Source organism: Taeniopygia guttata, chromosome 6, assembly GCF_048771995.1.
Source record: "Taeniopygia guttata chromosome 6, bTaeGut7.mat, whole genome shotgun sequence".
In the NCBI taxonomy this organism is placed as follows: domain Eukaryota; kingdom Metazoa; phylum Chordata; class Aves; order Passeriformes; family Estrildidae; genus Taeniopygia; species Taeniopygia guttata.
Genome location: NC_133031.1, coordinates 36,704,542 through 36,724,412, shown reverse-complemented (window position 1 = coordinate 36,724,412; position 19,871 = coordinate 36,704,542). Strand labels below are relative to the sequence as shown.

Genomic DNA, 19,871 nt, shown 5'->3' with positions numbered 1-19,871 from the left:
TTCATACAGTGTGCACAACAACTTGTGACAAAGCCCCTTCAAAATGTCAGGAATGACTGAGTGGATGCTGTCTTTAAAACTGAACGACTTTAAACAGGAATATCCTACTTGCACATATGACACACTCAATGGATTATTTAATTAAACTTAATATAACTGTTACTGTGAAACATTAGTTTGTCCCACTTGGGAGTCCAAACCACCATGCACTATCCTGTTACACAGTTACTTGTGAGCTGCAGTTTGGCAAAAGCATGAAATATGGAGAATACAGTTTTAGTATTACTTGTAGAGTGGTTAAAATTGGAATTTTCTTGAGGAACGACTATGGAATGTTTCTTACCTGGGCAAAACTCCCACTGTGGATTGAAGATTCCCTGAGTCTTGGCTGGCATGAGTATTTTGGGGAACAGCAAGACCACAGAGGCATATCAATGCTGGGTGTGCCCCCAAGGGGTGTGGGAAGCTCCAATCAATCCCCGTGCCACCCTCACAGAGAGTCAGGCATCTCCCGAGGTCACGGGGAACCTCCAGACACCTAACACTGAGGTGCTGCTCTTCCAGCAGGGATTCAAATCCATGCCCTCCATTTGTGGGGCTGCTGGAGACTGCTCTGGGAGCAGCAGAGAGAGGACTGCAGTCCGTGCCTCCGACCCCTGTGTAACAAGAATACACAGACCGGGACCAGAACCCATCTCTCCATCCTTGCAGTTGGGTACCCCACTCTCGTCTCTAGCTGTGCCTTTTGTATGAAAGTGTCCTCAAGTACAGCTTTTCAAGTTAAACTTAGTATTTGTTTTTCTCTGTGCAATCTTTTGTGCATGCAGACATTCATCTGGGAGGTGATCAGGGGTACGTGGAGAGCACAAGAGGATTGAGCTACTGCAGAGGGATGGTGAAAAAACAGTTTAGCACCTTTCTATTCTTATTTGGTTTGCTAGAGACTTCGGGCAAGATGTGGAAGCTCTGGTATGGCGCTTGTGTGCACAAATGTTAACTCCAAGGGATGACAGTGAGATCCATAAACTCAGGGACTGGAATGCAGCTGCAAACATTGCCTCCCTGGATATTCTCTTCCATGTCACACAGGTTAAAAAGGGCCAAAGCACATTAGCAGATCATACTACAGGCTGGATTACAGAGTGCAAATACAGATGCTGAACCTACTCTTAGGACTAGACTTAAACAAGAGCCAATGCCTAAAAAAAATAAATATATCACAGTACACTTGATTTATCCTTAGTCCGTACAGCAGCTGTATAGAACAGGACGGGGGAAAAGGTAATGAAATAGTATTTGTAACTTTGTGCTATGGACAAATTTTACACCAGAATTATTCATCTATTTGAAGCTTGCAGTAAACAGCTAACCCAACACATCTGGACTGACTTGTTTGCACAATCCGGATTTACATTTATGTTTTGCTAGTGAGAACAATTTATTGGTAACATTTCCTGTCTCTGTCAATTCTTATTTTGCAGTTCATCCAGTGGCATATCAACTAATCGTGCATTTAAGCAAATGCAATTTTAAACACAGGAATGCTGCTTCTGAATAAAGACTCAGAGCATGAATCCATTTTCCTATTAATACTTTATGAAAGTCAGGCATCTCAGAAGGCTATCTTCAATAAAAGAAGTAGTTTCAGGATAGGCAGGATTTGCTTATGACCAGTCTGAGGTAGCAATGGTCCTAAGCAATCAATTTCCTTTCTCTATCCTAATTTGCCCTTATACATCATATTCAAGATTTTATCTGGACAGGGGCTGGTTGGCTCAGTGGATAAACCTCTGCCTTTTCACCTCTGGGATCATGGTTCAAGTCATACCCTGATGAAATGCACTTGATCGTCCTAATCTAGTTCCTAGTGGACAGTATTCCCATTATCTTTAAAAGGGTCAGAGCCAAGGCCATTGGGAAGAGTGCATTGTGCTATATCTTGTCTGTTGATTAATACATTTTCAGTGACGCCAGATCTTTAATCTTCATAAGCATAAATATTCTCACAAAAATCTTAATAAAGGTCCCTTGCGGACTATATCATTCTGCTCAATTTGTGTATCATTTCAGGATTTCCTGGGAATACACCCATTCCCGCCCAAATGTATTGCTGGAAATTTAAAAGTATGTTTGCCTGTACTGTTTGCAATAACATCTCTAGGTTAAGTAGCATGATAACACATCACTTTAAATTTTGTTTTCTCAGAGGGAAAACAAGACCTTTAACTCAATCTGTACTTAAAGCACATTATAATTTTCTTCTCATACCATATCAGTTGAGGCTGAACACACACAGAATAAAGGGAATTTATTCTGTGAAGGGAAATTGAGTCAGAACATACTCTCCGTAAGAGTTCACTGTTTGTCCTTTATACCAAGAGAGCTGCTGCACAATTGAAGTAACAAACAGAAACACTTCCATTCCATGAAAATCCAGGTTTGGGATCACTGGGCTTTTCAGCATAACACTCTTAGCTCTGGTTTGGCATGAATGCTGGTACACCTCCAGGGCCCTCTGAACCCTCTGGTGATCCTGGAGCTGTGTGCAGCAGCACCCTTGGGAGTAATCCTTCTGCCCTGAGCAGCCCAAACTGTCCATCTGCGGACGGACATGGGCTCTGTGTTTCTGTGGGAGGTGGGGCCTGTGGGGCTGGGGCAGCAGGACCAGGACCAGCAGGGACAGCAGGATGCAGGACCACCAGAACAAGCACAGCCTATTAGTCACCAGCTTCCACAAAGATCAATAGAAAAAGGAGATCATGATCTTAGCAAGAATATCATCAGGTTGGACTCCTAAGGCAATTAATTCACTGATCACTTTTACTACACAGTTGTGGTCCATATCCTAAGAACAGTGCATTAGCTTCCAACTGGATTGATTCTTTAATACAGATCATAGAAAGGACAGGAATGTAGGTACCATTCCTCACCTCTAATTGCAGTTAAAGATTATAAAATGATTCCTGATGATTAAATCGTTCCTCTGTAGTCATTACAGGTTTTTTACATTCTTACTATATATTTATTTAATTGACTACTGAAGAAATACAATTTAGCTTGTGGTTCTTTGGTATAAGTCAATAACCTGATAATATTTTTTTCATTACATAATTACTCTTGGCTTGCTTTTCTTTTAATTGTTTTGAAATTAACAGGGAACTCCTTTTGAAAAAAAAAAAAACAACAAAATACGTAGAGCCTGATCTATCACAAACAATTGAAGCATCTGCAAAAAAGTTAGGTTTATTCAAAAACCCCCTGCCCCTCTTCTGGAAGTACCGGCATGGCTGATTTTTATCACTTAAGGGCTGGAAATCCAAAGCTACAGCTGTGTTTTGTTTGAATGACATGCTAATGAGCCAGTGTGAGCTCAGCAGCGTGGGCAGCCCCACAGACCCCATGGGAAATCCATGCAGGGCTCCAGGGCACTCTCTGCACCTACTGGGCAGGTGTGAAAACCCTCATTTGTCCACCACTCCAAAATGAGAACCCTCATTTGTCCACCACTCCAAACTGAGAAGCCTCATTTGTCCTTTTCCAGCACCCATGGGCAAGCCCCAGAGCAGGATGACACCACAGAACCGATCGGCACAGTCTGGCTGTGTGCTACCATCCAGGTCAGAAATGCTGAGCTTTTGCTAACTGAAAACAACAACTGGGCGATGCCAAGGTGGAACTCTGCATGCTGCACCCCCTCCTGCCCACCTCTCTCAGTGCTCCCCTGCAACATCCTCCCCATGCACCCACACAGGACAGCTCTGAGTGGTTATGGACTCACACTCTGCTCTGTTGGATGGACCACAACTCCAACGTACAAATCAGAACATAGGAATTAAATAATAAAACACTTCTGCATTATTGCAACAGCTGTTTTCCAATAGGCTTTATCTTTTTTCCTACCACCAGAGAACTGGGTAAATCTGGGTGCTCTTTCTGAAATACAATGATACACAACAGTTATTGCACTCTGGGGTAATCAATATAGGTAATTGCTAAGCTAACTTTGGAATAAGCTACAGCTAAGTCTGAATAAGCTACAGATTGGTTTGGGAAAATTAGACCCGACAGATTACAGTATGCATTTCAAACGGAATTTCTATTAAACAGGTGATTTGTATCTATATCAGATTTTTCATAAAAAATAATCATTTTTATAAATATATATTATGATTCTTTTTGTTGATTACAACGTAAAAAGGAAAGAATAACTGTGTAAGGACAATGAAAAAGTAGCCTGTTGATAATAAATATTTGTCAGGTCTTGTCACATCTGTATACATTCCAATGCTACTGAAGAGACACGGCACTGATAAAAAAATACCCTTTGAAAAATCAATGGATTTTGAGCTAAAGCAGTTGCTAAACACACAGAAAACATCTTTATCCAACAGCCCCAGTGCTGTGAAAATTCCCAAGCCTTGCATTGGTACAGCTAAGGAAAATTTAATCTTCCCAAATACTCATCAGGGCACTCCATCCTGCAGACCTGACAGCCCCACTTATAATTAATTATACAATTTCGATGGGAATATCGACTGCACAAAGCTATAAATCATAGAAAAAGTCAATAGGCATGGACACATTCAATCATGTCCCGACCAATGATTACTACTCTTAAAATACAATAATTATTTTCAGGAGCCAGCTTGAATTAAATTTCTGTCAGGCCGGTACAAGACCGGCGGTTGATGAAGGATGCGATGGATTTTTTGGGTTGAATTCGGCGCAGAGACATTTATCGTTTTAGATAGGTAGTTTGTTTTTAGTGATCATGGTGCTGCGTGTTTAACTAGACCATGAAGATTAGATTATCTCCAATGGCTCATTATATCGTTTATCTCTTTCTTCCATGTTTGATCTGGAAGATTTCCCACTTCTTGATGCATGAAAGGAATGACTACTGATTTTGAAATGGAATATGTTTAAGTGGGATTCTGCCTGTACCTTCACACCCCACAGCCCTGTATGCAAATCAAGCAGCAGTCATCCAAAATACCACTAGGACAAGGCAAACAAGCACCAAGAACAGCTTTACACAGCTTCAGGAATGCACTGGGGGAAAACACAAATGACAAATACTTTGTCAGTTGTTTAAAAAAAAGCACTGGAAGAGTTACTATAATTATATGCATAGAGGAAAAATCTGAGACAGGAACGCGATTAATATGGGGAAAGGAATTGGGAGGAGACTTATTGCTTTGAGTTAAACGTCCCCCAAACTGCAAACCATCAGTGAAAGAAACATTAGGCATTTCCCGAGGATGCATTCACCTTGTAAATTGAAACCAAAGAACCCAAACTGATCTGACAGTGACTGCATTTGAAGGTACCACAGAGGCCACATGAGCCACGCTGTGGGACAGCAGCAGGGACTGGGAATCAGAGCTTCAGACCCCCTCGTGGGTCTTACTCATCAAACTCTTCTGACCTCAGAGAATGAGTGAAATCTCAGATTCTCACATGGAATCAATCTCCCAGGTGAAGCCAACTTAAAATCAGAGAGGGCACCAGGGCTTCAGCTGCCCTCCACGTCCTAGGGCCCTGCAGAGAGCCCTCCAACAGCCTGGCTCTCTGTGAGCAGCGAGAGAATGAGCTGTAGGCGGGGGACAAGAGGAGAGGGGTGGAGAGCCATGGATCCTGTGCACAACCCATCCCCAGGCAGCAAGCAGCAATGTGCCCTGTGAGTGGGCACACTGCGGGACGGATAGAGTGCAGCTAAACTGGGAACTGGGGACCAGGGCCCTTTATGTGTTCCCTAGGATACATAACTCCCAGGAACCCTGGATGAAATGGAGAAAGCTGCAAGCTGTGATACACAGCTTTTCCAAAATGAAGCGGCCACCACTTGAAATAAAATCACATTAAAGAAAATACAATGGCCCTCTCCACAGAAAAATCACAGTCCTTATTACAAATCAGAGTGATAGTGTCCCCTGTCTGCTTAATCCTCTTGGGAAGCCCTGTATGCTTTTCCACATAGTGACAGTCTGCTGCAGAGCTTGAGATTGCTATTCTGTTTACTCTTGTGTTTCGAGTATATTTTTGTAAAGTTAGAAGACCCAGGTATTTTCAGAAGGACTTTGCATTTAAGGGCTTTTCCTAAGTTACTGTGTGATGCACAATGAGGAGCTAGGAAGAAAAACAGGGTGCTTGAAGAAATGCAGACTAGAGGACAGACGAGAAAAGTGAATTGTTGTGTACATTCAGTTTACAATATATTTGTATAAAAAAAGAAGGTAAACATGCCAAAGTTAAGAATCTGTACACAAAATAACTGGCTAAGTGGTGAGGAAATCTGGAACAGTTATTGTGTTGGTTGAATTATCTCTTCTCATTCTGCAGACAGGAGGGGTGATAAGCATAAAGGGCTGGTTAGAGAGATGCAATTTGTATGTGAATTCCCAACTTCTTTGAAAGGGTTTAGCAATGAACTTACCGCAGTGCCATTGTTGTCTCTAAATACATCTTGATTAAAATAGTCAAAGAGCTTCTTTTCTAATTGCAGCATAACCTAAATAAAAAAAAAATAGGGAGAAAGGTCAGCAAAGCTCTTGGACTCAGCAACTCAACACCCAGTTGCTGGCAGTGACCCTTTCAGAGACATGCAGCCCTTTAAAACCACACATTTCCACATGTCCAAAGCCCCTTGTCAGCTTGCCCATTTGCTTGGCTGGCAATCACTTAAACAGATCCAATTAACTGAGCATTAGGTGTGACAATCTATATCCTCCCCTCCCTTTACATTATCAGTTTGGAACAACTATATTCATGCTTTGTAGAAAGGAAAGTGAACATTCAACACTGTTTCTATTTACATAGGGGTGCCAAGGGCATTAAGTTGTTTACCTTTCGGTCATTATCAGATTCACGAAATATTAGCTTGACTACTTCATTTGTGTCAGCTGCCCGGATGGTCTGCATTGTGGCCTTTGCACATAGTGTCTAAGAAAAACATAAGGGGAAAAAGGGAAACAAGCTTATATGCAACAGAAGACCCGATTTAACTGAACATTATGAATAGATGTATCTTCAATGCCCCCCCATCAACTATAATTTGCTGTAGGTCAAAATACAAAGCATTGCTAATTTAAGTCACTTCCACTTATGATGGACTTGAAACAATAAACTGAATTACCACTTGAAGAGAAACAGGCAATATTAAGAAAATATCAATCAGGAAAGGCAAATAGTCATTCAGCTTGTACCATGTAGACAGGTTCTTTCACAGGTATCACTGTATGCTGTATCACACATTACTTGCAAATATCCTCCAAACCACTGCTTACAGATAATGACCAGGTTTTGTGCTGGTTCTTAAGAGCTGATAACTACATTGACTCTACAGTTCTGTGAGTTAACCCTTGTTTGCAAAAACATCTGCCCTGTAAATTCATGTTACAAGTACATTTTGCAAGTTGGAGAAATGCTTACACAATCTGACGGCAATTTTCACAGTTTACTTTGCATAGCAAATTCCCTCTTTTAACTAAGAGACACCGTGTCCCTAGATATTCTGAGGACTGAGTGCCTAAAACATATTATGAACCAACATTTTATCAGGCATAGATGAACACAGATGAACAACATTGTATCGGGCACAGTATGAATTTCCACGAATGTGTTGGGCCTTGATGCACTGGCCACTGGCTTGGCTGGGGCCCAGATCCACAGGTAGTGGGGAATAACATGAAATGGGCTACTCAAAGGGTTGGCTCCCCTGCATGGCAACAGGTAAAAATCTAGAGCTTTTAGCAAAGCAGTTAGCGAAGCTTTAAGTATGTGAAGTGCTTTGAACTGGAGGCATCTCCATCTTAACTGGGCACACTTCACTGAGTGCTCTGCAGCCTCCCTGCCTGGGCAAGGCTGCTGGCTGTTGTGCAGAGCTACCCTCTGCCTGACTGCTGGGAACCACAAGGAAAAAGCCAGAAAGCAGAATTGAGGAAATTGTTCAAACTGGGCATTGTTCAAAGGCACAGATGTGTCCCCACACCTGGGAGGCAACTCAGCATCCATGGCTGCTGCTGAGGCACACACTGCTGACAGGATCTGTGCACAGCCGTGGATATGGATATGGCAAAGACCATCCTTCTGAATGAAACCTTCTTTTCCTAGAGGCTCTTAGGGAAAGTGTTTTTTGTTAAAGAAAGTAACTGAGTCAAGGAGAGGCAACGAGGTGACTTCCCTGCTCTGCTCACCCAATTTCTTTTCGTAATAACCAGACAAAAGGTTTTAATTTTGTATAATGTCAATTTGTAAAATAAATATGTTCTGTGGTATAGACTTTCACATCCTACTACATGCTTCTATCTCTCACAGACAGAAATACTTATATTTGGATTCATTATCAGAGGTGCATTGTCTACTAGACACAACACCATGAACTACAGCTCACTTCTCCTTTCCCCATTCTTGCCTTCTGAAGGCAGAATTCATGCCTAAAATGTATTTAAGCAAAAATCCATCTGCTTCCAAATAATTAAGATCTCAGCTGAGGATCTCGGTGCCAGAATGGGAACAATCTGCCAATGGACATTTTGCTCCCAATTGATAAAAATTTGATCCTTGATAAAGGTCTTTGCCTATTGGCACAGTAGAAATAAAAAGCAGCAAGTTGAGTGCTTTCATTTTTAACAAGTAACTTGAATGGGATTTGGTAAAAACCCACAAATCTGTTATTTTTCTTACAAGTTTGTGAATGAAACAGGTGTTGATTCCCCATCTCACTGAAAAAAAAGTGTCCATTTCTGACAAACTTTTCCTGACTGTTTCCTCCCTCCCCAAAAGCAGCGCCAAATCCATCTAACTCTGGGTTTACCCTAGAACACTCCGCACACTGATCACAGGTTCCACTGGCAGAAGGAGCGCTGGCCCCACAGGCACGGGCTGCTCTGCGAGGACTCCGCAGGACTGTCGGGTGGTTTGTGAGGGCTCGGGAGAAGAGCGGTAGGATGCTGGTGAAACGCTGCCCTGCACCTGCGGGGGCTGTACCTGTTCCCTCGCAGCCAGGGCAGCCGCAGACCCTCTGTGTGCCCCTGCACCTGCGGGGGCTGTACCTGCTCCCTCGCAGCCAGGGCAGCCGCAGACCCTCTGTGTGCCCGGACCCGCGGGTTGCCATCCCTGCCCGCGGGAGCCAGCGGGGGAAGCCAGCAGCGAGCCATTCCCAGCAGCGAGCATTCCCAACCTCGCTCCCTCCACGCGGGCCATTGAAATTCAGAGCACAGATCAGATAATCGGGTCAAGCCCAAAAAAAGAGGCTTTGGGCTCATGTGTCACAAATCAGTCTGGTCCCTTCAAACAGCACACCAGATTAGAACAAGCACCCGAACAAACCAGAGCGGAAAACCTGCAGCTCTCTAAAGCTGGTTTCTAAAGCTCTAACAAATCGCTCCATCTTTCACTCATTTAAACTTTCCAAATGAGGGTCAATACGGTCCCCGAGCATCCAAATGCTAATGCGCTTAAGTGCGCTTAAGCAGCTTTCCAGAGTGAATGGGCCAAAGAAGGGCTCGAAAAGACACGGCAGAGTTACTGTCACTGTCAAAAAGTCATTGTAGCCACCCCCAGAGTGGTTGCAATTCAACAAATTCATGATTTCTGTCTCTTAAAGGCATCTGCTTGAGAACATTTTTTTCCCTGAGCTGCTTTATCTCACAACGTCAGGCTGGCTCCAAAAGAAAAACCCTGCGATCGACTCTTGAGAACCAATACAGAGAAAGGACCCACATACCTTATTGCTTTCAAATTTCACACACACAAAAAGTTACCTTATTCACAGACAAAAGTGATTGGGCAAAGGTTCATTTCTTATACAAGCTGGAGGCACTCCTTTTTTCCTCCTCCTTTCAATTTCTGCACAGTCGTAGTCACCCAAGCAGAAAACTTTCAGGACCATGTGCCTTTTTAGACAAGCCTGCTTATGAAGGGATTTTTTGTTGCTAGCAAAGAAAATCAAAATGCTATGAAAATTCACTCTTCCTTGCTGGGTATTCCCTCAAAGGTATATTTTTACAAGGGCAGAAGAGGTGAAATCAGATATCATAACTCTACATAACTTCTTTTTTTAAAAAAACTTCTTTTTTTTTTTTCTTTTTTCTTTTTTTTTTTTTTTTTAATTTGGAAACAAGATTTGGTTAAAAAGCTTGCAGGAAGGCTGTATTCAGAGCTGAGATAGAGCTCAGTAGCCAGCCTTTCCCTAGCAAACACAGTCATATCTCATTCCTGTTTTCCCATACTATACACAGGTAGATGCTTTGTAGAACTTTTGAAATAGCCCTTTGTGATAACTTATGTGTACTGAATTGCAAAACATAGTAACAACTTTCCTGACAACGGCCTTAGAATGTAATAACAACATCCTGCTACACAAAGCTAGGAGGAAATGTTTTTTATATCTACAAGAGACAAATCTGGAACTTCTAGACTTGGTAATTCTCAGAATTACGCTGTTGATTTACAGCATAATGCACCTTCTGCTCCCCCATAAACACCACAAATCAAAGTGTTTAAGACTGCATTTCTTCATACTTAGAGTAAATAGGGATACAGGCATTAAAACAATTGTTACATACATAAAAAACACAACAGTCTACAAAATACACTTTATATCATGTTTATATGGGAACACTGTGAGCAGCTGTGGACTGCACTGCTGCTTCCTGCTTGGCTGGAAACTGCAGCTGATTTTTCACTGATTCCACACTCCCGCTTTCTGAACATCCTTTAGGCTCTGAATCCACCTCCTGATGTGTGAGCTATTACATGCTTGTAAGTCCCTAAATAATTTTTAGGGGGTGGGAGGGAAACCCCCCAAATGAGGGTATTTAAACACCCACAGACTCAGCCTGTCCTATTGCATCTGTCCACTGATGTTAAAGATGTGCATTATTGTTCTCTATTATTTGAATACTCTACTTAGGACTTATTATTACTTTGAATTCTTCTAAAAAAAAAGGAGAGAAAATAGAATATATACGTTGTTCCTTTACAATTAAAAAAGTTCAGCAATAGCTGCCACTGGAATTTGCAGCAAGCTGCATAGATTGACACAGATGTGCTCATGGCTGTGAGTGCTAGGAGAGAAGTGCAGAGTCTGAAGATTCCTGACAGGAGCTCAGTGAAATAAGGTCTTGACCACATGAGCAACCAAATCAACTAAATTTAAGATACTTATTTTTTTTCCAGTTAAATACTCTGTGGATTCTGGAATGACAGGAAAGACAGACATACATGTATCATCTAATTATGAAAGTGAGTACTTCTGAAATGGTGCTCCAGACCCAAAATCAATCTGGCACTTATTAAACTAGGATAATATTTAAAAAAATATTATTATAATCTGGACATAAATTGTATTTTAAATAATCAGTGAGGTAAAAAATTTGCTACTTTAGGAATAACAGAAGCATCTGTCTTGTTTGGGCTCCTCCATACCTTTGAGGAGATGACATGATTTCCCGGATATTGGGAATACAACAGCAGTGAATTCCCCAAATCAAATTACATCAGAGAATTAAAATTTGCAAGTGAGAAAAACAAAGTTACATGTAACTTTCTGAGTCAATGAAAGCTGTACATTTAGCTACAGGACAGATAACACCGTGCTTTTTAAACTGCACTTTCCCATTGAAATGGAGGCTTATTATAGCCGATTTTTCACAGCCACAGAGGTTTTTGGCTTCACAGCTACTGCAAAAATCAAGGGCATCCCAGGGCTCAATCTCCAGGGTACAGGAACCAAACCCTATCTGAGATGACATAAACTTCTATTGAAAAAAATATTCTTTAGACTATATATTACCTTGTGTTAACTTTAACTGTGTGCAAATAGCAATAATATCCCAGAACAGCTACTACACTTTCCAGCAGCAGGAACTGAACTCAGCAGTGACGTAAGTGTTAGCTGAATAAAGAACAAACACAAACAAGTATTAATGAGAATCCACGTAAAGTACCAATAAAATTACTTTCTCTTTGTATGTTCCCAGAGGAGTCAGCTCATATCCAGCGGGGCAGTGGCGGTGGAGCGGGTGGCAGCAGAGGCCCCTGCCCTGCGGCACTGCTCATGTGCCCTTCTGAGGGCACATCCCTGCCACTGACGTGACCCTGCTGCCTGCACCCATTTAACCTCACGGGCCGGTTCAAGAAGCACCAATCCCACCTTTGAGCGCCTGGCCCAGGAGGTGCCCGGGACCTGAGGGAGCCCCCCTGCTGAACTGTGGCACAGGGATATTCTGGGATATCTTAAAATGCTTATTCAGGTGGTGTCTGTGACCAAAAAAATCAACACTCAAATACTATCCTCATGCTCCCATTGTCCCAGAGATCTCCTGCCTCCCTAAAACAGGTGATCCCTGCTGGAAACGACTCGCCTTCCTTTAGTCTCAATTTCACAGCAGCACCAGGTTAATTGTAAAATGCATTTTCTTGTCCAGAAACTGAGATAATTCATGACAAGGTTAGCACAGCATGTCACCAGGCAATGCCAAACCCCTCCTGTTTACTTTCCAGGCTCTGTGCTGAGTGACCCGATAGTCCAGGTGGCAGCAGGGCCGCTGTCCGGCAGCACAGCATACCTGCACACCCGCCTGTGGTCAGGGCGGCTCCTCCGCCCTGGCACTGCCCAAAGTACCACCCGGCTCCAGCAGAATCACCCCACAGCACTGGCTGTGGCTCCTGTGCGTGCTGGCTCAGCAGGCAGTAGGCCAGGCTTACCACAGCATGCTGCTGCGGACCGTGGCCCGGGCAGGGACGGGCACTGGAGTGGCTGGCTCACAGCTGGAACAGCTGGCCCAGTGCCAGTGGCCAGCTCAGTGCCATGAGTTGGTGGCACAGCCTGCCCTTCTCCAGGTCTGGAGAGAGCCCTGAGGTCCCTGACTGTGGCCTCTGCCTCAGCAGCTTTGCCCTGTGCCAACAGCTGGTGCCAATTATGGCTCTCTTTTAGATTCTCTTCTTCAGAAAGAATCTGAATTAATTCCAAAAGGCCTCTGCCTCTCAGATTCTCCAAGATTTCAGATTAGGCTAAAACTCCTTTTCCATATTCCCCTGAATGCTGATTACCTTCTTATTTTCTCTTTCTGTCTCTCTGGTCAGGTTGCACATCTTTTTGCATTCTCCTGTTTCATTTTCCTGACTATGATCTCAAGCCTGAGTTCAGCAAAGTATCTACACAGTCATTCACAAACAATTTACCTGGAGCTGTCTGGCACCTGTGTGAATCAGGACATGGAACTGTGCAGGGCCTCTGTGGACAAAGGTAAAGGGCTCCCCTGCTCACTTTTTAAGGCCTCAGTTTAAATTCACTTGCTGACATCGGACATCAATAATATGCATTCAGGACTTCGATCAGATCCAGATAAACCCACAGCATAACAAGATCTGAAACTTGGAAGCAATCTGCCAGAAAAATCCCTTCCCTCCTCCTGTCCATCCTTCTAAATAATTTTGCATTACTACTTGATGTCAAGTAGTCCTGAGTTCCCATTCTAAGAGAAACATTTGCTTTTTCTTAATCACAGAAACCGGGACAGTCCAACAGTTCCTAAAGAAATTCTCTGCATAAATGCAGCATGTATGTCTTGTTCCATAAGGTGTGATCCTCTTCAGATCTACTCAGATGTTCTGTTACTTATCTTCTGTTATTTTTTCTGCTTTGGCCATGCAGCAATGCCAGTTTGAGAAATTCCTTGTTGGAATCCTTCAGGGCACTTACACTCCTCCACTCCAGCTGACCAAGCAGAGGACTGGATGTATTGTTTCTGTTCAGCAAAGACTTGGGTGAAGCACACAGAATCTGTGATGTAAATCTGTTTCTGCAGAGAAACATAAAATCCCCTGCTCTCTTGAATGCAGGAGAAACGGAACAAGAGGCAGCTTCTCTCTTTATAGCTAAGCTTGCAGAATAGGAACCTCTATTTCTTTTCATTCTAAAAGCTAAACAGGCTGTGAACCCCATCTGCTCCTGTGTACCTTGCAATTGCCTTTGCTTTGCGTGGTAACATCTGCCTGTGTGTGCACTGATGGTATTTGTGTTTCTGCTGCCTCCAAATTTCATGGTTTCTTACGGCCACAAGAAATGAAATATGGGAGCAGTAACTGCAAGTAGCAAAATTTAAGCCAATGGCTAAGAAAATTATTTCGTACTTCTTGACTCCCAGCACTGGGTTCTGCAGTGTCTGGAGTCTGTCAGCTTCACTCTCAAGCCTTGCAGGGAGCACACGTCCTGGCACAGCGCAGCCCGGGCATGGCCAGCTCATGGGAGTGCTCCAGGCTCCCATCTGACCTCAGAACCAACAGCAAGCCCAGAAACACTTCCAACCAGCACTGCCAAATGGAGTAAATTCAGGAGTTTGCCCTTTAAAATAATGGGGAGTTTTTTACAAGATCAGTGGCGTGACACAGCTCAAGTTCAAGGCTTAACCTTTGGAGAGTGTGACACTTTGGCTCCCACATAGTAGACTCTCAGCAGCAGGTATAATTAGGAGCTGACTTTCAAAACATGTAGTGTTGGGCAATTCTGAAATCAAATTATGTATGTACCTAAAATCTAGATGTCCTGAGGCAGGCACTGAATACTTTTAATCACAAACTCAGAAATAACAAAGAAATAAAAAACTTTTTTCTACTTCCTATTATGCAAACCAGCAAAAATATCCTTAGTCCCTTAACAAAGATGGGATTTGAGATGTGGAACAGGTCAGTGACTTGCATGAGGCACAGGTGTGTTGTGGGCTGCCAGCAGCTCAAGCTTGGACTCTTGCTAGGCCTAAGTACAAGGGTGGGATGGACATGTGCCCCCCAGAATGGATGAATGCCCTCCAGCTCATCCAATGGTCATAAGCATGTACAGCAAAGTGGAAGAGATGTTCATGTTCTTCCACTGTTTTCTATCTATGGGGAAAAAAAACCCCACTCCAAGTTAACTTTACTATTTAAGGAAACAAATGTGACAGAAAAGTAATCTTGAGGTCACTGCATCTGGTTTCCAGTCCTGAACAAATTGGGAATGCAAAAGTCACTGTGTTGATAACTGAATCATGCTGCATGGTGCTATGGTGAGACTAAAACTTTGCTGACCAGCTGATGTCTTCCTGATGCAGCATGTGAACCATTTCTTTACTGTATTTTTCCCGTTGTTTTGTTTGTCCAGCCTCTTTGACTCAACTCCTTTTTATCCTGCCATATCTCATTCATTTTTCATTGTCATGCTCCCTGTCTGAATCACCATCATTTGCTGCTTTACTCACTTTTGAAATGGAATGATTCCAGCAGCCCATAAGTTCAGATAATGCCACCTACAAACCGCTGTGGGGTAGAACAGTCAGTGTGGAGAGAGGAAACAGGGTGGCATGCTCTATGTACTGCCTCTATTCACCACCCTGGTAATGCAGCTCTGAGTTCCTCTGGCTTGGTTTGCGATGGTGTGACAGCCAAGTGCTGTGCAGTACAGCAATGTTCAGGACCTCAGGACACAGTGTCCACTGACAGGTTCAAGGTTTGGGACCAACAGCCCTTGGCCAGCTAGGGGCACAGCTGATCAGACAGAGAACGACTTGGAGGAAAGGCAACTTCACAGCACTGGCTGGGGATTCCAAGGGATTTAACCCTGCAGGGAATGTTGATCCCTGGCTCATTCGACCCCATCACGGAGGGCACCTCTGAGTGAGGACAGAAAGCTCTGCCAGAAATGAGACAACCAGTGTCCTCCTGCTTGTAACAAAGACCAACAACCCCCCCCTCCCCCAGAGGGGATGGGACCTGACTGGGCCAGACAACCAGGAAGTGTATTCTACAGAGCTCCTGAAACAAAAATTAAATTCTTTTCGCTATGCACACCAAGATTCAAATATGTGAGACACCTGAGTACCGAAGAGTTAATGCAGCATCATTTTAGAGCTCGCAGCTGGGGCTGGCTTGTGGAGTGCTATTCTTTCTGCTGTATCTTTAAGTGCAGTTAAATTCATTTGTCACTTGATCCAAAGCCAACAGGCTACAAATCTCCCAAGCCCCTCTCGCGCTGAATAGTGACAGGAGGATTCTGTTCTGCCATCAGAAAACATTTGTGCGCAGCTCTGTCCACAGTCATACACGCTACTTTAACTCATCTGCCTCCCCATTCTCCCCAGCCTGGGAGGACAAATTGCTCACTGTGGCTTCCTTTCAGAGGCAGCGCAGCGCGCAAAGAATCATGACTGAGCAGAAACACAAGGAACAGGCACATAAAAATTCATCACTTTGGCCTACTGACCTCTTGCCACTGGATTTGGCAAACCCCATCTCAAAAAGTAGCACCGAGGGAGAGCTAAGCAGAGCGGCTGAGTGAAATTACTGACAAAAAATATCCTGGACACAGGAAAACCCCACCAGATGCTTCATTGTCTTTGCAGAGAAGTGGTGCTGAAAAAGGGGGTGATCTACCACATGGCATATTGGGTGGAATAAGTAGTGCCATTGTTTCAGGGCAGCTCTGTCACTTTACTGACCGCAATACAAAGAGGTGTAAAGCAAGATTTAATCCTGACTTTTTAGTCAGCAGATTAAAACCAATCATGCCAGATGTCCACAAGACTGTTTAACATACAGAAAGCTTTTTCATACTCTACAAAATAGTAGAAGTTGTAATAACTTCTTTATTTCCTCTAGAGAGACCTTTTTAACTCACTTTTAGTCAGAAAAAAGGGAGATGTTGTAACAGATTTTAAGATGTGCTATTAATTTTTACTCTAGCCTTTCTTCTTTTCCCTTTTGAGACAAAGCTAGACAAAGTAAATTTTTTAACCCATCCAAAATTAGACAAGTATGCAAAAGAAAACTGCTGGTATAAGAAAGTTGTGATTTAAAAAAGAATTTATACCCATTAAGACCAGCAATGGATGCTAACAGCAGTGTTTAAGATCTTCAAGTAGTACTTGAAATGGTGAAAGACATGAAAACAAGCTGGTCAGCATGCTGAGAAAGGAACAGAATATCCTTTTCCCCTTAAAACTGGAATTGTGCTGATGAGACTTCTGCCCAGATGTCTACTCACAGCCGGTGGTGCACCCCTGGTCTGAGATGTGTGTGCTCTGCTGCCTGCCTGGAACAGGAGCACACAGGCAGGGCACCGTGGGGCTGGCAGGACCCGCGGGGGAGCCCTGGCCACACGGGAACCTGCCAGGACCCTGGCCCAGCACTCAGGGCAGGACCCTCTGTGCCAGCAGGGGATGTCACCTCCACAGCCATTCCTGCTGTGGGACCCAGAGCCCTGACCACAGCCACTGCAAGCTAAAATACAAGTGCTACTAAGTGAAAAGTACTCACTGAGTGGTCTTCTTTAAACTCACCTACACAACTGTTACACACTTTGCAATGTTGTTGCTTTCTTCTATAGCTATTTATGAACAAATTAATATCCAAAAATACTACCATAAAGGATATAAATTCAGCAGTAATCAAAGCATATTTAGTAATTTTGAGTATATTAGCAAAATTGAGTATATTAGCAAAATGGAAAAAAGTCTGCATACTAGTGTTCCCCTGCTGAATTTCCATAGCTAAAAATTCTGCTGAATTCAGCAAAACTCAGAATATGTATTTAGTTTGTCATATTAAATTGCAAATAAGTTATGCATTTAAGAAAAAATAATTAACTTCTCTTTGGAAAAAATGACAGAAAAAATAAATCTCCTTAAAATTCCAGTATTGGGCTGATTTGTATCACATTTATAATTTAGTAATTCAGAAGCCATATGGCAGCAAGATAACACCTTGCTTGGCATCCCTTATCTATCAGTTGCCTTGGAAAAAATACAACTTACGTATTTCATTTGTTTTCTCATCATGTGCTTTAACAAAATCTTCATTACAAGCTTCTTAAAACAAAAGTAACTATATTGGTGAATGCCTGACCTAAACCAGTACTGTTAAACCATTTTCTTCAATTCAAACCTGGTAGAGACCTAAGTGAAGAGTTGAGATCATAAACCAAACAAACTAGCAAGGCACTGTTTTAGTTCTGCTGACGCTGAGCTAGGGACAGGCACAGTTCTTTCCTGGCTCTTTGGTGCTTTCAGAGAGCACCTGTAAGACACCTGCAAGCTCTTCCTGCAGGTGGGGAAGGGGCTCTTCTGTCCTCCTGCCACCGCATGAAGCACTCTGCATTCTTCCAAAGCAGAGTGCCGCTTCTGGAACTCATGGCAGATGAAAGAGTGTGTTTTGGCTGATCGTGCTTTGCAGCATTATAAACCACAGCCACAGGTGCAAGGACAGTAGCCTGCCTCCTTACTGGAAGATGTGTTTCATTAGGTTAATTAAGATGCACAATTTGTCTTTCTTTCATCATCATCATCCTTACTGTACTCCTTGCAGCTCAGACAAGGAGCTCATACATACTCCTCAGTATCATACAAGCTAATGATTCTGTAATTCTGTACTGAAAATTCTGCCTGTTGGACAGGCAGAACCTCCAGTACTGCCTCTCATTTCCCCAGTGCACTCTGATGGCTGAAAGGTGTAACACACTGGCTTAAAATCTTCTGGCTGCTCACTGTCATGCTGAGGGGATGTGGGCAGGCACTGCAATGAAGATGACGGTATTTTCTTTGTAACTAAGTCCAGCTAGAGGCTCTCAAGCTACCTAACAGGAATAAGTCAACCAAATGTAAATCTGACTAAGAGATTTCTTTCTGCCAGTTAAACACTTCAATACTGCTTATTCCGCCCCAGAATTTGCACAAAATTACAATTCTACTCTCTACTTCTGAATTTCTTCAGGCAAGTCTTGTGGGTGGCCCTCAAGATACATTTTACCAATTTTTCATGCCCATCCCTCGAAATGTGACCCTGCTCCTGTGCTTTTATCTCTCTGACAACTTCACACAGGAAAACATGCAGCCCCTCTGATAGCATGAAATCGGAAACAATAGCCTCTGGATACAAAGGGGAGGAGGGAGGCAGGGTACATACAGTCCAGGTCCTGGCTGATTTTAGGCACAAACAGATGTTCATAGGGTCCAATACTCTGAGCGAGCTGAAAGGAAAAGCTTGTAAAAGAAATGGACCTTAAAAACAATGCATTGAAGAGCTTTAAAATAAAGGCAAAGGGAAAGCAATATGGCTTTCACTGATAAATCTCAGCTCTAAGAAAACCAAAGTGGCACCATGAATTTCAATGATGCATTTTTCTTTCTCAATGAACTCTACAGCTCATTTTGAAATCTACAAATTGCTTAAATCTCAACTTAGTTTACAAGTCTCCCACAGCCATTAAAAGGTTACAATACAGGCATTTCTATTTCTTGTAACTAATCACCAGAGCTGGAAACACCCAGCGAAGCCCTGAAATATAGGCTAATGCCATTATTTTAAAAGCTGCTTACAGCTCAACAAAGAGGAATATGCTGAAAGAATCTTGATTGGAAAAAATCTTAGACTAGCTGTTGGAACAAATTATGTTCAATCTCCTGTTCTTTTCATGTGCACTATTTCAGACTCAAAAAGCCCCATGGAAAGAATCCTTGAAGCGCTGTCCTGAATTGGACTTGGGTTGCATTTCACAAAAGCCAAAACGCAGCATTTACAAATGAAACAAAGTGTGGAATCATTCCTCTGACTGAAGTTTCTGCTTTTGTGATTAAAACTCTCTTCCTCTCTCTTGAAGAGCTTGCCATCCAAAAGGCCCTGTGCCATGCTCCAATGCACAAAATACATGTATTCATTACAGGAGAAAAAACCCTGAAAAATTTGGCACAAAGGCGGGTGCATAGCTTAAGTCCTGTTTAGGGTAGCCCTCACTTGAACTCCGCTCATTTGCATAGATTTTACCTATTGATTGTCTCTATCAGGGATACAGTGGATGGCTAATAGGAATGTTCCATCAGCTGCTTGTGGTCAGGTGC

General features: G+C 43.0%; 1 protein-coding gene across 4 annotated transcripts in view; it reads right to left on the bottom strand.

The window, feature by feature from the left end:
* The window catches only part of INPP5A (inositol polyphosphate-5-phosphatase A), a 177,810-nt gene that overhangs the window by 24,953 nt on the left and 132,986 nt on the right, over positions 1-19,871 (bottom strand). For all 4 annotated transcript variants that reach the window (XM_072931385.1, XM_072931386.1, XM_072931387.1 and 1 more), the window contains exons 10-11: positions 6,847-6,942; positions 6,437-6,511 (exon numbers count right to left, since the gene is read on the bottom strand). In XM_072931385.1, coding sequence (XP_072787486.1) covers positions 6,437-6,511; positions 6,847-6,942 — 171 coding nt within the window. The remainder of the gene's footprint in view (positions 1-6,436; positions 6,512-6,846; positions 6,943-19,871) is intronic.